Raw genomic sequence first — 19,097 nt, 5'->3', positions numbered from 1 at the left:
AAGCATGCCCCACTCAAAAAAATTTGAACTAGGAATAGATATAGTCCTTGGTTCACTCCAGACCTGTCTGCCCTTGACCAGCACAAAAATATCCTGTGGCGTTCTGCATTAGCATCGAATAGCCCCCGTGATATGCAACTTTTCAGGGAAGTTAGGAACAAATATACACAGGCAGTTAGAAAAGCTAAGGCTAGCTTTTTCAAACAGAAATTTGCATCCTGTAGTACTAACTCAAAAAGTTCTGGGACACTGTAAAGTCCATGGAGAATACGAGCACCTCCTCCCAGCTGCCCACTGCTCTGAGGCTAGGAAACACTGTTACCACCGATAAATCCACTATAATTGAGAATTTCAATAAGCATTTCGCTACGGCTGGCCATGCTTTCCACCTGGCTACCCCTACCCCGGTCAACTGCCTGGCACCCTCCACAGCAACCCGCCAATGCCCCCACCATTTCTCCTTCACCCAAATCCAGATAGCTGATGTTCTGAAAGAGCTGCAAAATCTGGACCCATACAAATCAGCCGGGCTAGACAATCTGGACCCTCTCTTTCTAAAATTATCTGCCGAAATTGTTGCAACCCCTATTACTAGCATGTTCAACCTCTCTTTCGTATCGTCTGAGATTTCCAAAGATTGGAAAGCTGCTGCGGTCATCCCCCTCTTCAAAGGGGGTGACACGCTAGACCCAAACTGCTACAGACCTATATCTATCCTACCCTGTCTTTTTAAGGTCTTCGAAAGCCAAGTTAACAAACAGATTACCGACCATTTCGAATCCCACCGTACCTTCTCCGCTATGCAATCTGGTTTCTGAGCTGGTCATGGGTGCACCTCAGCCACGCTCAAGGTCCTAAACGACATCATAACCGCCATCGATAAGAGACATTACTGTGCAGCCGTATTCATCGACCTGGCCAAGGCTTTCGACTCTGTCAATCACCACATTCTTATTGGCAGACTCGACAGCCTTGGTTTCTCAAATGATTGCCCTGCCTGGTTTACCAACTACTTCTCTGATAGAGTTCAGTGTGTCAAATCGGAGGGCCTGTTGTCCGGACCTCTGACAGTCTCTATGGGTGTGCCACAGGGTTCAATTCTCGGGCCGACTCTCTTCTCTGTATACATCAATGATGTTGCTCTTGTTGCTGGTGATTCTCTGATCCACCTCTACGCAGATGACACCATTCTTTATACTTCTGGCCCCTCTTTGGACACTGTGTTAAAACCTCTTAGGGATAGGGGGCAGTATTTTCACGTTCAGATTAAAATCGTGCCTAAATTAAACTGCCTCCTACTCAGACTCAGAAGGTAGGATATGCATATTATTAGTAGACTTGGATAGAAAACACTCTGAAGTTTCTAAAACTGTTTGAATGATGTCTGTGAGTATAACAGAACTCATAAGGCTGTCAAAAACCTGAGAAAAATCCAACCAGGTAGTGGGAAATCTGAGAATTGTAGTTCTTCTTTTGAATCAGCAAAGGTAAGAAAAGATTTATAACACTTTTTTAGAGTTTTGTTGATGCTGTGGCTAACTGTATAGCTTGCATTGATGGTTGAGCTATGTACTCAGAATATTGAACAATGTGCTTTCTCCGTAAAGTTATTTTGAAATCTGACACAGCGGTTGCATTAAAAAGTAGTATATCTATAATTCTTTAAATAATTGTTATATAATTTTTCAACGTTTGTGATGAGTATTTCTGTAATATGTGTGCTCATTGTGCTCATTCACCGGCAGTTTTGGAGGCTAAACATTTTCTGAACATTTTCTAAACATCACGCGCCAATGTAAAATGCTGTTTTTTTATATAAATATGAACTTGATCGAACAAAACATACATGTATTGTGAAACATGATGTCCTAAGAGTGTCATCTGATGAAGATCGTCAAAGGCCTCTCCTTGCTAGGAAAATGGCTGTGTGGCTTTTCTTGTTTAGGTGGTGTCCTAACATAATGTAATGTTTTGCTTTCGCTGTAAAGCCTTTTTGAAATCGGACAATGTGGTTGCATTAACGAGAAGTGTATCTTTAAAATGGTGTAAAATAGTCATATGTTTGAGAAATTGAAATTATTAGATTTTTGTTGTTTTGAATTTCGCGCCATGCTATTTTGTCAAATGATCCCGTTAACGGGATCCTATCTCAAAGGGGTCCTCAACAGGTTTTAACTAACCTCCAGACGAGCTTCAATACCATACAACTCTCCTTCCATGGCCTCCAACTGCTCTTAAACGCAAGTAAAACTAAATGCATGCTATTCAATCGATCACTGCCCGCACCTGCTCGCCTGTCCAGCATCACTACTCTGGACGGCTCTGACCTAGAATACGTGGACAACTACAAATACCTGGGTGTCTGGTTAGACTGTAAACTCTCCTTCCAGACTCACATTAAGCATCTCCAATACAAAATTAAATCTAGAATCGGCTTCCTATATCGCAACAAAGCATCCTTCACTCATGCTGCCAAACATACCCTCGTAAAACTGACCATCCTACCGATCCTCGACTTCGGTGATGTCATCTATAAAATAGCCTCCAACACTCTACTCAACAAACTGGATGCAGTCTATCACAGTGCCATCCGTTTTGTCACCAAAGCCCCATACACTACCCACCATTGCGACCTGTACGCTCTCGTTGGTTGGCCCTCGCTTCATAGTCGTCGCCAAACCCACTGGCTACAGGTTATCTACAAGTCTCTGCTAGGTAAAGCCCCGCCTTATCTCAGCTCACTGGTCACCATAGCAGCACCCACTCATAGCACGCGCTCCAGCAGGTATATCTCACTGGTCACCCCCAAAGCCAATTCCTCCTTTGGTCGTCTTTCCTTCCAGTTCTCTGCTGCCAATGACTGGAATGAACTCCAAAAATCTCTGAAGCTGGAGACTCATATCTCCCTCACTAGCTTTAAGCACCAGCTGTCAGATCAGATCACTGCACCTGTACATAGCCCATCTGTAAACAGCCCATCTATTTACCTAACTCATCCCCATACTGTATTTATTTATTTATCTTGCTCCTTTGCACCCCAGTATCTCTACTTGCACATTCATCTACCATTCCAGTGTTTAATTGCTAAATTGTAATTACTTCGCCACCATGGCCTATTTATTGCCTTAACTTACCTAATTTGCTCTCACTGTATATAGACTTTTTGTTTTATTTTGTTCTACTGTATTATTGACTGTGTTTTGTTTATTCCATGTGTAACTCTGTGTTGTTGTATGTGTCGAATTGCTATGCTTTATCTTGGCCAGGTTGCAATTGCAAATGAGAACTTGTTCTCAACTATCCTACCTAGTTAAATAAAGGTGAAATAAAACAAATAAACAACAGAGTGTGGGAGGAGGGGAAACTGCCATGCAGCTGGAAGGAGGCAGTAGTGGTACCAATCCGGAAGCCAGGGAAGGACCCAACGAAGCCAACAAGCTATCAGCCAGTGGTTTTAACATCACATGTATGTAAGATTATGGAATGTAGATTACGGAGAGGCTAACTTACTTCCTGGAGGGGAAGGGGTCTAGTATCGCCACATCAGAGTGGGTTCAGCAAGGGGAAGGGAACTATGGACCCAGTGCTCTGCTTAGAAGCAGAGGTCAGGAAGGCTCAGGTGAACAAGGAGACTGTTGTAGCTGTCTTTTCTGAGGTGGAGAAGGCGTATGATATGATGTGGAAGGAGGGGTTGTTAATCAAGCTTGATATTATGGAGGTATGAGCAGTAGCGGTGCGTAGGTAAAATCACTGGGGAAGCTAGGAAAAAACCCATATTACAACCTATGTGTTGTGATAATTGCGTTGTTTTCTCTATAACTTGTTAGTTCATATGCCTTGCCACTGTGATATATAGGCCTAAAGGCCGAGACAATAAGAAGACACAGTGGCAGAATAAATTCAACCAGTATACTGTCTAACACTTTGTCATACAGTAAACGTTCTATCACTATGTCATGCAGTACACTGTCTATCACTCTGTCATACAGTACACTTTTTTTTTTTTTTTGTCCTAGGCTACCTGGCTAAAATGCTTGCTCGCAAGCCTGACTTCCTTTCATGCGCAACACTAGCTAGTTAATGTTAGCCTACAACATCTAGCTACATATTGAACTTCCATCCTCTCAGGCCAGCAGCACAACAATGTATGAATTAATGGTTGGATCAGAATCACCGTTAGAATCATTGCCAGTATGTAAAATTAAGTAAAATCACAAGTCCATATCCCTATTTTAATTCATGGCTAATTTAGGAAAGGGACAATTTTAACTAGTTAGCTAGCCACCGAGGACAACAACACAACCACAACGAGATGCAACAACTCAAGTTGTTTCTGCCAATGACGTATGCTCTCAATGCGATTTGATAGGAGTGATGCCAAATCCAAACTGGCTACCCGTGATACTTTTTTTTGGTGAGCCAAGACCATTCACAGTTGAGCTCAATTAGTTTAGCTCAACTCTGATTGGCTATTATGTTATACTTTTTTTTATCAAGGGAGGCCAAATTCTCACTGGCTTCCCTTGCATTCAATGCTACGGCGGCAACAATGTCATACTCTTTTGGACCAGACAGCATCAGATAGTTGTTGTCAATCATGATCAGTGATGTTTACTCTCAGATATTGGGCGGTCATTATTTGCAGATGACGGGGCCTTATGGGAGAGGGGAAGAAAACTTCAGTACATAGTCAGGAAGGTACACAAAGTAATTGATGCGGTAGAGCAGTGGGGATTCAGGTTCTCTGTCGAGAAAACTCAGACAGTGTTCTCTACCAGGAGGAGGGTGTGACATGAGGTACGCTTGAGGTTATATGGGAGAAACTTGGAGAGGGTGGGGGCCTTCAGGTTCCTTGGGGTATACTTTAACACTGGACTAACACATTGAGAGAGTGGTGGGAAGTGTATGAAGGTGCTAAATGTGACCGGAAAGGAGTGGGGGGGCTGGGCGTTCCTCATTGAGACCCATGTAAAATGCATTCGGGAAAGTATTCAGACCTCTTTACCTTTTCCACATTTTGTTACGTTACAGTCTTATTCTAAAATTGAATGAATTGTTTTTTTCCCTCACCAATCTACACACAATACACCATAATGACAAAGTATAAACAGGTTTTTAGAAAGGTTTTCTAATTTATCACATTTAAAAAACTGATATCACATTTACAAAAGTATTCAGACCCTTTACTCAGTACTATGTTGAAGCATCTTTGGCAGCGATTAAAGCAGTGAGTCTTCTTGGGTATGACGCTACAAGCTTGGCACACCAGTATTTGGGGAGTTTCTCCCATTCTTCTCTGCAGATCCTCTCAAACTCTGTCAGGTTGTATGGGGAGTGTTGCTGCGCACTTATTTTCAGAGTCCGGGCTTTGGCTTTGCCACTCAAGGATGTTCAGAGACTTGTCCCGAAGCCACACCTGAGACTTTAAATGTGATAGGAAAGCATCCAACAGGAAAGTGTGAATATTTCCAGGAAACAAAGATCGTGGAGCATGTATTGCTACAGTGTGGTCAGTATCAGAGGGAAAGAGAGAGACTGAGATCTAGTATGAAGAAGAACGGGATACAGGAAATTAGTTGAAAGACTATATTGAGTAGAACGTCATTAGATATAGTCTCAAATATTGTATTATCTTTTTTATTAAGAGTAACGGGGCTGGCAGGTAGGATTCATTGTCTCCCAGTCTCTGTTCCACACTCCAGTAAAATAGGTGGCGCTAATGCACCATAACGTTGGATGCCAACCGCCGATAAACACACACACACACACACACACACACACAAGAAGAAGACCGTCCCTTTCAGTTAGGTCCGCCTTCGTTTAAAATCAGGCCAGCTGCGCGTGCCTGAATAGAGAGGACATTCTGTGAAGACCAGACATCGAAATGGCATCAGCAGCGGGTAAGGATAGCGAAACCGTAGTAATTCGTCTACATTTCAGTTTATCAATTTCAATATTAAGTATTAGACATGTAGGCAGCAGCTAAGTACCTGTTATGTGCAGTGCGAGCCTTTTAGCTATATTACCTTGTATGGGGGAGGGGTTCTATCGCTAGCTTTTAATGCTAGCTAACTAGCAATGACTGCTACTGGATTTTGGAATTAACATTTTTAAAACCACAAGCCTGTAACTGTTTTTGAACAGGTTGGGAGTTATTTTCCTGTGAAACTTACATCTCATTCCTCTAGTTTGCTAGTTCTAACTATCGTATCGTCCGATGGCTCTTACTAGTTAGCTAACTAGCCTTTTCGTTAGCTGAGCGAATGCGCGCCTGTTCTAGCGTTGGTTGGTGTGGACACTGTAAAACAAGCTGATAAAGGCGGCCATTTCTTGAATTGAGCTTTGTTTGTCAACTAATAGCCAGGTTTTGGAGACTGCATTTTCCACAAACCGTTAATAATTTTGACATGGTAAAGAATTAAAGAAGCATGTTCATGATGCCATTTATTATCAAAATAAAACTGTCCTCATGGTTATGTTGTATTTTGCAGACTACAGCTCCTATGGACAGGCGGGAGGCCAACCGGGGTAAGTGTATTCTTGCACTGAAAAACGAATGTATATAATTTAACTGTTTGTCGCGTTGATGGTATCCCCGAACATTAGTCTGACTTGACGAGTCAATGAAGATGGTGGGGGGTGGATTATAGCACTAAGGCTGTTTTATTTTTGTAGGTATGGCTCCTATGTGGCTCCGCCCTCTCAAGCTGGCTATGGACAAAACACACAGGTAGGCTACTTTTGTTCTGACCAAAGCCCCTTTCCATAGCCCCTAGCTTTTTAGTGTTCAATGATCTGAAAGGACTCAATGAATTAACACAATATGAAGCTTCTCTCCTGAGTTTGGGTGGGCAGATTTCAGAAAGAGAAGCAAGTTTATTTCTGAAGAAATAACTGATCTGTAATGGTGTTGGACTTTCGATAGATGACATCTGTTGTTTTTCAGCCGAGTTATGGCCAACCGCAGGGATATGGATCATACAGCCAGCCGACTGAGTCAACCTATCCCCAAGGTGGTAGCACCTCAAGTGGCTACGCTCAACAGGGTTACAGTCAGCAGCCACCCGCTGCAGGTGATAACTTCTATTCCGATAAAAACATGGTCCACTAACTGAAATGCATTGTATTCAAAAGTTAGACAACTTTTTGTGAGCCCAGCGTGCATTGAAATGTACAGTTTTATGCCACTAGCCCAGGGGTGGGCAACTGTGTGTTAGCTAGGGCAAAACTGTGACACCAGTCAGGCCCTCGGACTGGAATTGCCCACCCCCTGCATTAACCCCTAGTTTGTTGTACGGCAGCTGGGGCTTGTGTACACAGTTTAACACTGACCTTTGTTTTTCTCCTCTCAGCTGGTTACGCTGCCACTCCTGCTGCCCCTCAGGGTTACAGCCAGCCAACGCAGGGGTATGGAGCCGGAGGGTATGCTGCAGCCCCCGCTGCTGCCACCACGACCAGCAGCAGCCAGGGCTCTTATGGGGTCCAGGGTGGATATGGAGCCCAGACTGCATACCAGGGATATGGGCAGCAGCCGGCCGCTGGAGCACCACCCAGGTGTGTCTTTGAGCCCTTCAATTTCACACTTAAATATTTTCTTAACTGTCAGCTCAAGCTCTTACCAGAACACTGGTTAATTTGATATTTGGCAGGCACTTTAATCCAAAGCAATTTAGTCATGCATGCACTGGGAATCTAACTTACGATCCTTGGCGGGGGCATTGGTAGTATCCCACCCATCAAATAAAATGTTATTGATCACATACACATTTAGCAGATGTTATTGCGAGTGAAGCCAAATCTGAGAAAGACCAAGCTGCATTATGCCAGCTGGAGATTTGACCCAATTTCTTGTCCTCATCTCCTGTCCCCACAGCTACAGCACCAGCAGCCAGCCACCCACCAGCTATGAGCAGAACCCCTACTCTCAGGCACCCCAGCAGGGCTCATACTCCCAGCCGCCTCAGGGTGGTGGATACCAGAGCCAGCAGAGTGGCTACACCCAACAGGGTGTCGGTTACCAGGCGCCACAGGCCCCTCCACCCCAGCAGCAGGCTCCACCTTCCAGCTATGCTCCCACATCCGGAGGGTCCTACAGTCAGCCACCTGCCAGCCAGTATGGACAACAGGGGGGACCAGGAGGCAGCTATGGTCAGCAGGGTGAATATAGAACACCTAGCCAGTACAGTAAGTCTTATGGCACTGTATGATTTTATACTGGTCTGTCTTCATAGTTCTTAATTGTGGTGGGTCCTAACTGTCTGCTCTCTCCCCAGGCAACTACAGGCAGGATCATTCCAACGGAGGGGGCTACTCGGGGTCAGAGTCGGGTGGATATAGGGGCCGCGGTGAGGGCCGAGGCATGGGTGGGGGGGAGAGCCGCGGCCGTGGGGGGTTTGACCGCGGCGGGATGATGCGTGGTGGCGGCATGCGTGGTGGAATGAGCAGAGGCATGGGGTAAGTGTTCGCCTGTCCTCTCACTTCATCAAACCATTTCTCCTACAGGAGCAGAGTGAGGCCTGCACAGGGCTGAGAGTGGCACATCACCCCTCACTGGATAGGGCAGTTAGCCAAATTAAGCTCTGCAGAAAGACATGTTACACATGATTTCTGCTGTTGGAATTGAGTGGTGAGTTGAGGCATAGGATGTAGGTTACATTTTAAACTACACTGAACAAAAATATAAATACAACATGTAAAGTGTTGGTTTCATGAGCGACTATAAAATATCCCAGAAATGTTCCATATGTACAAAAGGCTTATTTCTTTCAAATGTGCATACATTTGTTAACATCCCTAGTTGGTGAGCATTTCTCCGTTGCCCAGATATGCCACACCTGACAGGTGTGTCATATCAAGAAGCTGATTAAACAGCATGATCATAACACAGGTTTACCATGTGCTAGGGACAATAAAAGGCCAATCTAAAATGTTCTGTTTTGTCACAGAGCACAATGCCACTGATGTTTTGAGTTAGTGTGAGATTGGCATGCTGACTGCAGGAATGTCCACGAGCTGTTGCCAGAGAGTTTAATGTTAGAGAATTTGGCAGTACATCCATCCGGCCTCAGAACCGTAGAGCATGTGTATGGCGTTGTGGGCGAGCGGTTTGCTGATGTCAACGTTGAGTGCCCCATAGTGGGGTTATGGTATGGGCAGGCATAAGCTATGGACAACAAACACAAGTTATCTGAGACCAACAGATGCATATCTGTATTCCCAGTCATGTGAAATCCATAGATTAGGGCTTAACACATTTATTTCAATTGACTGATTTCCTTATGAACTGTAACTCCTTGAAATTGTTGTGTTTAATTTTTATTCAGTATAGCTTGATGACCACATCCTTTAAAATATTATGTGAAATCAGTCATCACCCTAGTTGATGTATGTTGTGCCACTGGTTGCTGCTCTCAGCCCTCCCACTGTATGGCCAAAGGTAAGAAGGTATCCACAAGCTAAAGACCATCAGCAAATATCTCCCCTTTGGCCTCCTAGTCTAGGGGTGTCACTCATTCCACGGAGGGCATAGTATCTGCTGGTATTATTTTTTTCCTTCAATTAAGACTGAGACAACCAGGGTCTGGGGAGTTCCTTACCAATTGGTGACCTTACTTCTTCAATTGAGTTAAAGGGAGGAGTGTAAAGCCGCTGACACGGCCATCCGTGGAATTAGTTTGAGATGTGACGGAGACCCTCCCAACTGAACTTTGTCAAGGAAATGCCAGTTAGCCATCTTCTGGGTAGCCAATGTTGAGAGATTTTCCCGTGGAAATTATTTTCAGTCACAGGAGCACACACGAGCCAAAGTCAGTTGGGATAAGTGACAGGCATTTTTACAGCATGTTTATTCTACAAGGATGCCAGTAGGCCTTTTTGAATGAGGGCACTTCTGGTCACATTCAAATAAATGGTCATGAAGGAGTGCATTTTGGATAGGCTATTCAACCACATGTCATTCTAATGGGACTATGAGTGAAATTAAGTGTTTCTGGTCTTTATTTTGATTCAGGAAATAATTTTCTATAGATTTAGCCATTTCTCATTTTGAAGGTATTTAGTTTCAGTGCAGACTTTGGCACTCCTTTAGGTATACAATGCTACTCTACCTGCATACATAGAGTACAATTATGCATTTAGCCATGTTAGGTTTTGATGTTAATCGTCGAGTCGTCAACATTTTAGTGAAATGGTCTAAAGCATACACCTCTGAATATTTGTTCAGAGTTGGTGTTGGGGGGGTTGTATTTGTTTTAAAAAAAAAAAAAAAAGGTGAATGCATTGCTTTGTCACTTCAAGGCCATCTATTTATATCACTATCTTCTACCAGTGCTTATTGTGTTGGTCAAATCAAAAGGTTTAAAATCAGAGGCACATTTACCTTAGTTTTCACTGAACATACTTAATGTTTAATTACCCCAATAATCACAAATGCAATTCATTCACCTTTCTTACACACAGGTAAGAAACAAGTGTAAAAATGGTATAACTTCAAATGTATTGCTGAAGTGCACTTTTCTTTAACATGCTTTGTCGCATTTATATGCTACAGGTAACAGTGAGATCCATGTAAACACACCAATACTTTTACAGTACCACAACTCAGTTCTGGGTCTGTGCCGGCAGCCTTTTGAAAAGGGGACAATATCGGTGGTGTCAACAAGAGGTGGCCAAAAATGTCCCCCAAAAAAGTCAGAATGTCATCAGGAAGGAGTAAAAAAAAATACGTTTTTAGAAAGTAGAATGTTATTTAGTGAAAATTATTGGCTGCATTTTTTTGCTTTCTGTAATCTAAAAAATCTTGTGTAAAACAATGTGTTATTGGCTGAAACTTTACTTGAAATGGTTGAATGTACCATACAAGTTATTTGTAACAATTGTCTCAGGTACAGCTCTGAATAGTACAGGCTTCCATGCGTGTCAGCCAAGCATTTCCATGTTACGGCATTTTGTTGGGGGGGAGGGGTGTTAGTTTTTATAATGACCGTATCCTCTAAGCCTGAAGTCTATGAACAAATTATGGTTGTATAGTACTTTTCAAATCCAACTAGATCACTGGTCTATAACTTGAGCTGCATCTGAAACAATTCAAATATATCCTGTTGTGTAAAATACAAGGGTTTTCTACCCCAGAGGTAATAAAGATTAAAGCCACCCCATTATGCCAAACATTGATACTCGTAGAAACTTATGCAGCTTGAGTTCATATACTGTATTCAGCGAGGGAACCCATAGATCACAAACGTTGTATAGACCCCTACCCCTGTTAAGATTCTATAGTTCCTTTAAAGATTCAAAGTGTCTTTTGGGGGGTTAATGGCTAAGTTAGTTTCTTGGGCATTTTATAAATAAGAGATAGTCAGAACTGTGCCAGATCTCCCCCATCCCTATGTGGTACAAAGTGGCTGTTAAAGGGATATCGTCTTCATATCTCCGCTTATTCCCCCAGCATCACTGGAGACAGAGGTGGCTTCAGTAAGCCTGGTGGTAAGTTTAATGACAATTACAAGACGATAATACACTAGACCACCTAACACATTTATACATTTGTATCTACTTGTCGTGTTGTATTTTCTAGCCAAAGGGGAAAACAAAAGAAATGTATTGCTGGTTCATTAGGGTTTTTCTCACACACTGCTTTGAGGGTATTTTCAATATCAAGCGTCCACTTGATTACTATTTTTAAAGTGTTCCCACTGATATTTTTTTATATGATGCCAGAAGCCATTAGGCTTTTCACCACTTTTCTAAATATTTATTTCGTAAATGTGGTCTTTTGATTATTTAACTTTCAAATTAGGTTAATTTTCAGCCTTAGGTGTTTTGGGTGTTCAGTTCATTTGAAAACACTTATGTATTTGCCCAAATTGGGTTTCAAGAATCAAATTTATAAGGTTGCAACACCATGTTTATTTTTATACAAAGGGGAATGCTCAGAGGAGCATGTGTGCCAGGGTAAAGTCAACCTGCAGCATGTGGGGGTAGATCAGGAACATGTGCATACTAACGTTTGGTCTCTTGTCTTCTCTCTTTGTGGATGGGCAACAGGACCAGACTCAGACACAGGTGAGTTCATCACGCCATGTATCAAACCCAGCAACGTTTGTGAGCATCAATTTGTAAATGTTTTTTAAAACAGGCCTTACTCTGTCCACAGGACGCCCAGAGGAGCAGGATGACTCTGAGAACAACACTATTTACATCACTGGCCTAACGGAGAATGCAACGCTGCCCGAAGTCGCTGACTTTTTCAAGCACAGTGGAATAATCAGGGTTGGTACTTGACTATGATGCAGTTTGGAGACCTTTCCTAAATGTTATCACAGGCTTTTGAAAAGTATTGGGTGATTTATCTGTTTTCCGTCTTTCAGATCAACAAGCGCACAGGTCTGCCTGCTATCAACATCTACACCGACAAAGATTCGGGGAAACCAAAGGGTGATTGTACTCTGTCTTATGATGAGCCCCCATGCGCCAAAGCTGCAGTTGAGTGGTTTGATGGTGAGTGTCTTTTTTGGGGGGGATACTAACAGAGGCCCTCTGATTGCCCCTTGATAATAATTATTAGGGCTTCATGCATAACCATAGCAGAGTTCTTTCAGTGAATGTTGGTATTGAATATGCACCTCTCTTCCCCCTTCTGCCTAGGCAAAGACTTTCAGGGAAAGAAGCTAAAGGTGTCGATGGCTCGCCGTAAGCCTATGATGGGGATGATGCGAGGAGGCATGTCCATGAGGGGTGACCGGGGAGGCATGATGAACCGTGGAGGTATATTCCACACATCTGGAATGGACATTTCCAAACTGTTCTGTAACTTTCACTTGTAGCATTTTAGGATATCTTTAGGGATGCAAGCTCATTGCTTTTTGGCAATTGCCGTTATGATCTCAATGGACCATCCATGTGAATCATGCCTCTGGTCTGAGCACAAAGTTAAATGTGGTGAACTTATTACAAAAGTAGTTATTGATTAGTTTCATAATTTATGAAAAGAATACATCATTGATCCATGTTTCCTGCTACTTTCAGAAGTAATACACGTTTCTGTGCGCTGTGTTGTCGCCACTTAGCATACCTAAACAGTCATGTTTAAAGGTTTTCCCAAAAACCTTCCCTATGAAATGTTGACTGTAAAGTAGGCCTACCTGGCAGAATGATATGATGATTTGTATCAATCGGATGGGCATTTGCTTTAAACTCTCCCATAACATGAAACACTGTTAGCCACCCTGGAAAAAAGAATGGGGAAAATCTAAAACCAGGAAACTAAACTTTTTATTTATTTTTTGTTGAATTTGTCAAATAATCTACTGCCCTATGTATTCCTGTCTCGGGAGACTTGAGAGTATCATAATGAACCTTAAACCCAGACCAACAAGCCTGACTTCCCCACCCCAGGGCACTATTTTCTGATTGTGCTTTAGAAAGTTGGGAGTATTGAGATTAATCATGTTTATAATATACTTGTTGTTCTCTGAAAGTAGACACTTTCTTGACTTGCTTTTCTGTTTCCGTGTGAATTGTTTGTTGGGCCCTTACTAATTTGCATCCCTGCATCTTGGTAGATAGAAAATATGTATGAGATGTAATGTATACTTGGCAATTAGTAGATGGTGGTAAAAGTTTATCTCAAACTCAGTGTAACATTCTGAACACTGACTGTTATCCATTGGTCACTCTTAGGGCCAGGAATGATGAGCCGTGGTGGTCCAATGGGACGCGGTGGGGAGCGTGGCGGATTTATCCCCAGGGGTGGTCCCCGTGGCATGGGCAGTCCTCATGGCATGGGTAGAGGTGGGCCCTCAGGGGGCAACATGCAGCAGAGAGCAGGAGACTGGGAGTGCCCTAAAGAGTGAGTACTAACAAAATAAGTAAATTGTTTAGTCTTTAACTGCCTTTCTCTGGTTTGGGGTAGTCCTGACTGAGGCTAATGATTGCAGGGGCTGCGGTAACCAGAACTTTGCCTGGAGAATGGAGTGTAACCAGTGCAAATCACCTAAACCAGAAGGCTTTGGACCACCTTTCTCCCCTTCAGGTAAATGCTTCGCTTAAAAATATCTACTTCATGAAGGATAAATTTAACCTTTTAGGGACAGACAAGCGGAATGCCTCACCAATATCCATTGGTAGAGCGTGGCGCGAAATACAAATACCTCAAATTCTGTAACTTCAATTTCTCAAACGTATGACTATTTTACACCATTTTAAAGACAAGACTCTCGTTAATCTAACCACATTGTCCGATTTAAAAAAGGCTTTACAGCGAAAGCAAAACATTAGATTATGTCAGAGTACCCTGCCAAAAATAATCACACAGCCATTTTCAAAGCAAGCATATATGTCACAAAAACCCAAACCACAGCTAAATGTAGCACTACCCTTTGATCTTCATCAGATGACACTCCTAGGACATTATGTTATACAATGCATGCATGTTTTGTTCAATCAAGTTCATATTTAGAGCAAAAACCAGCTTTTTACATTAGCATGTGATGTTCAGAACTAGCATACCCACCGCAAACTTCCGGTGAATTTACTAAATTAATCATGATAAACGTTCACAAAAAAAACATTATTTTAAGAATTATAGATGCATAACTCCTTTATGCAATCGGTGTCAGATTTTAAAATGGCTTTTCGGCGAAAGCACATTTTGCAATATTCTGAGTAGATAGCTCGGCCATCACAGGCTAGCTAATTTGACACCCACCAAGTTTGGTGTTCACTAAACTCAGAATTACTATAAGAAAAATTGGATTACCTTTGCTGTTCTTCATCAGAATGCACTCCCAGGACTTCTACTTCAACAACAAATTTTGTTTTTGGTTCCAAATAATCCATAGTTATATTCAAATAGCTCAGTTTTGTTCGTGCGTTGAGGTCACTATCCGAAGGGTGACGCGCGAGCGCATTTCGTGACAAAAATTCAAAATATTCCATTACCGTACTTCGAAGCATGTCAAATGCTGTTTAAAATAAATTTTTATGCAATTTTTCTCGTAAAATAGCAGTATTCCAACCGGGCGACATTCATTCAAAGGCTGAAAGCAAAAAATGGATTAGTCTCGTGGACGCTCATCTCCAGTGTCACTGTTCCCAGCCTGACCACTAACAAATACTCCTGCTGTTCTTCGCCCAGAGACTGCAGACACCCCATTACACTTTCTGGCGCCTTCTGAGAGCCAATGGAAGCCTTAGAGAATGTCACGTTACAGCACAGATGCTGTATTTTTGATAGAGATGCTACAGAAGGACAAATTGTCAGACAGGGCACTTCCTGTATGGAATCTTCTCAGGTTTTGGCCTGCCATATGAGTTCTGTTATACACAGACACCATTCAAACCGTTTTAGAAACTTTAGAGTTTTCTATCCAAATCTACTAATTATATGCATATTCTAGTTTCTGGGCAGGAATAGTAACCAGATTAAATCGGGAACGTTTTTTTATCCGGCCGTGAATACTGCCCCCTATCCCAAACAGGTTAAGTAGTAGGGGAAAAGCTATAAATTGTCTTCCTTCCAACCAACACATTGTCTTGTTTCTAGGTGGCGATCGTGGTAGGGGTGGCCCAGGCATGCGTGGACGTGGAGGGATGGACCGTGGCGGGATGGACCGTGGAGGTCCAGGGGGCCCTGGAGGCTTCCGTGGAGGCAGGGGTGGTGATCGTGGAGGCGGATTCAGAGGACGTGGTGGTATGGAAAGAGGAGGCTTCGGTGGCAGGGGCCGTGGTGGCCCTCCCATGGATGACATGGGCGGCCGAGGCAGGAGGGGCATGGGCCCCCCCGGCAAGATGATGGAAATGAAGTGAGTAAAGAATTATTCACATATTCAGCCAGCTCCCATCAAACAAGCTTCTAATGCCTACTTGGGGTTCTCACATTTAAACCCCCACATAGTTTCACATTTTGGCAACAGAAGTTACTTGATTGCATTGTAAGCCGTCCTGGTTAAATTGCATACAGTTCTGAATGAAAAGGGAAAGCCCAAAAGAAATTCTGAAAGCTGTTTGAATAAATCGGTCAAGGTTGTTAACGGAAATGTTTATTCCCTCCAGGGGAGACCATCGTCAGGACCGCAGAGGTCGTCCCTACTGAAGGATACAACCCTTGAATAAATTCCCATGTTATACAGGATTTATTTTTAAATGAACATTTTAAACTTGTATCTCCATATTTATAAATGGTTAATGGTGGGAATTTGTGGCTCTATAGTCAACTTCGGTGACCTTTTTATTTTTTACCAGTGTTATGTTTTATTTTTGTTCCGGTCTGGTTGAACATTTGTGAACCTGTGGCAAACGCATGCTGTCGTGTACAGATAAATTGTGAGATTGTATTTGTGAAACCTTGTGATAAGCAAAACATTTTTTTACCTATTCTGCCCTCCCTTCTCTGACAATGTTGAATTAAAAAATGTGAAAATGTAGTCACTTGTCTTTCCTCAAAGGGGTTTGTCTACTGATTTAGTAATGGAGTGATCATCGTTTCACTACAGATTTAATGAAATGTTGTTTCATGGTGGACAGACGGATAGTTACGCAGACTGTCTCTAGCTTACCATGACATTTGAGAGGGGCCCAAGATGTATGCTTGCTCAAAGGAGTTGTGCAAATTGATTATGCCTATCCTATGGCGACATCATGCGTCAAATGATGGAATTACAATAATGCCCCTCTATAATTTTACCTGTAAGCTTAGGGGCTCATGAGTCTTCTCAAGTACCCTCTGTGGCTAGAACAGTACCCCCAGTGGTCCTAGTACCACAGCGCTAATAGACAGCAAGTAGTGCCATGTGAGACCTGGGTTCAATAGTCTGGCTCATCACATTTGTACTATTGCCGTGTTCAAAATTCCTGGGAATTCAGGAAAAATACGAGGTCAAATCACGAAGTCAGTGATCTTCAGGTCGGAGTTGCCCGTTTTGAACGCGGCATATACAGTAGTGATAGTGGATGTGGCATGTAACACTAATGGAGGTGCGTTCTATGAAAAGTACCTTCAATGGCAGTGGGCGTGGTGTTACTGCGGTCCGCAGATGGATGTTATTGGGCACATTTTGTCAACTTACCTAAAATGACTATAACGGAGTTGTGCCAGTTATAGAGGACTTGCTAAATTCAATGTATTCTACATTACCAGTCAAAAGACACCTACTTTTTACAAATTTCTACATTGTAGAATAATAGTGAAGGCACCAACTATGAAATAACACATGGAATCATGTAACCAAAAACCTGTTAAACAAATCCAAATATATTTGAGATTCTTCAAAGTAACTTTTGCCAAGAGTGTGCAAAGCTGTCAAGGCATTCTCACAACCAGCTTCATGAGGTAGTCACCGGGAATGCATTTCAATTAACAGGTGTGCCTTGTTAAAAGTACATTTGTGGATTTCTTTCCTTATGCGTTTGAGCCAATCAGTTGTGTTGTGATAAGGTAGGGGTGGTATACAGAATATAGCCCTATTTGGCAAAAGAACAAGTCCATATTATGGCAAGAACGCCTCAAAAGAGAAATGACAGTCCATTACTGGAAATTTAAAGAACTTTAAAAGATCAAGTGCAGTTGCAAAAACCATCAAGCACTATGATGAAACTGGCTCTCATGAGGACTGCCACAGGAAAGGAAGACCCAAAGTTAGTTCATTAGAGTTACCAGCCTCAGAAATGGCAGCCCAAATAAATGCTTCAGAGTTCAAGTAACAGACATCTCAACATCAACTGTTCAGAGGTGACTGAGTGAATCAGGCCTTCATGGTCGAATTGCTGCAAAGAAACCACTAAAGAACACCAATAAGAAGACTTGCTTGGGCCAAGAAACACGAACAATGGACATTAGACTGGTGGAAATCTGTCCTTTGGTCTGATGAGTCCAAATTTGAGATTGTCTTAGTGAGACTCAGAGTAGGTGAATGGATGATCTCTGCGTGTGTGATTCCCACCGTGAAGCATGGAGGAGGTCTGATGGTGTGGGGGTGCTTTGCTGGTGACACTGATTTATTTATAATTCAAGGCACTCTTAACCAGCATGTCTACTACAGCATTCTGCAGTAATACGCCATCCCATCTGCTTTGCGCATATTGAGACTATCATTTGTTTTTCAACAGGACAATGATCCAACGCACCTCCAGGCTGTGTAAGGGCTATTTCACCAAGAAGGAGAGTGATGGAATGCTGCATCAGATGACCTGGCCTCCACAATCACCCGACCTCAACCCAATTGAGATGCTTTGGGATGAGTTGGACTGCAGAGTGAAGGAAAAGCAGCCAACAAGTGCTCAGCATATGTGGGAACTTCAAGACTGTTGGAAAAGCATTCCAGGTGAAGCTGGTTGAGAGAATTCCAAGAGTGTGCAAAGCTGTTATCAAGGCAAAGGGAGGTTGCTCTGAGGAATCTAAAATATAAAATATACACTACTGTTCAAAAGTTTGGGGTCACTTAGAAATGTCCTTGTTTTCCATGAAAACATACATGAAATTAGTTGCAAAATGAATAGGAAATATAGTCGAGACATTGACAAGGTTATAATTATTTTTTGTTGAAATAATAATTGTGTCCTTCAAACTTTGCTTTCATCAAAAAATCCTCCATTTGCAGCAATTACAGCCTTGCAGACCTTAGGCATTCTAGTTGTCAATTTGTTGAAGTAATCTTTCACCCCATGCATCCTGAAGCACCTCCCACAAGTTGGATTGGCTTGATGGGCACTTCTTATGTACCATACGGTCAAGCTGCTCCCACAACAGCTCAATAGGCTTGAGATCCGGTGACTGTGCTGGCCACTCAATTATAGACAGAATACCAGCTGACTGCTTCTTCCCTAAATAGTTCTTGCATAGTTTGGAGCTGTGCTTTGGGACATTGTCCTGTTGTAGGAGGAAATTGGCTCCAATTAAGCGCCGCCCACAGGGTATGGCATGGCGTTGCAAAATGGAGTGATAGCCTTCCTTCTTTAAGATCCCTTCTATTCTGTACAAATCTCCCACTTTACCACCACCAAAGCACTCCCGGATCATCACATTGCCTCCAAATCAAATCAAATGTATTTACATAGCCCTTCGTACATCAGCTGATATCTCAAAGTGCTGTACAGAAACC

General features: G+C 42.7%; 1 protein-coding gene across 2 annotated transcripts; it reads left to right on the top strand.

Annotated features, from left to right (window-relative positions):
• Nucleotides 1-5,765: 5,765 nt before the first annotated feature.
• Nucleotides 5,766-16,424, top strand: ewsr1a (EWS RNA-binding protein 1a). 2 transcript variants are annotated; one of them, XM_014128504.3, is made up of 16 exons: nt 5,766-5,900; nt 6,492-6,528; nt 6,676-6,730; nt 6,947-7,073; nt 7,353-7,554; nt 7,874-8,157; nt 8,274-8,454; nt 11,447-11,484; nt 12,046-12,063; nt 12,155-12,270; nt 12,369-12,498; nt 12,646-12,765; nt 13,681-13,849; nt 13,938-14,032; nt 15,545-15,803; nt 16,054-16,424. In XM_014128504.3, the coding sequence occupies exons 1-16, from the start codon at nt 5,885-5,887 to the stop codon at nt 16,091-16,093; spliced, it is 1,887 nt and encodes a 628-aa protein (XP_013983979.2). In that variant the 5' UTR covers nt 5,766-5,884; the 3' UTR covers nt 16,094-16,424. The 2 variants fall into 2 exon arrangements, with proteins under 2 accessions (XP_013983979.2, XP_013983978.2); XM_014128503.3 differs by having other exon boundaries at nt 5,767-5,900; nt 7,874-8,184.
• The last annotated feature ends 2,673 nt before the right edge of the window (nt 16,425-19,097 follow it).

Source organism: Salmo salar, chromosome 11 (genome assembly GCF_965601325.2).
Source record: "Salmo salar chromosome 11, fSalSal1, whole genome shotgun sequence".
In the NCBI taxonomy this organism is placed as follows: Eukaryota; Metazoa; Chordata; class Actinopteri; order Salmoniformes; family Salmonidae; genus Salmo; species Salmo salar.
The sequence above is the reverse complement of the archived record's forward strand: the minus strand, read 5'-3'. Positions and strand labels throughout refer to the sequence as shown.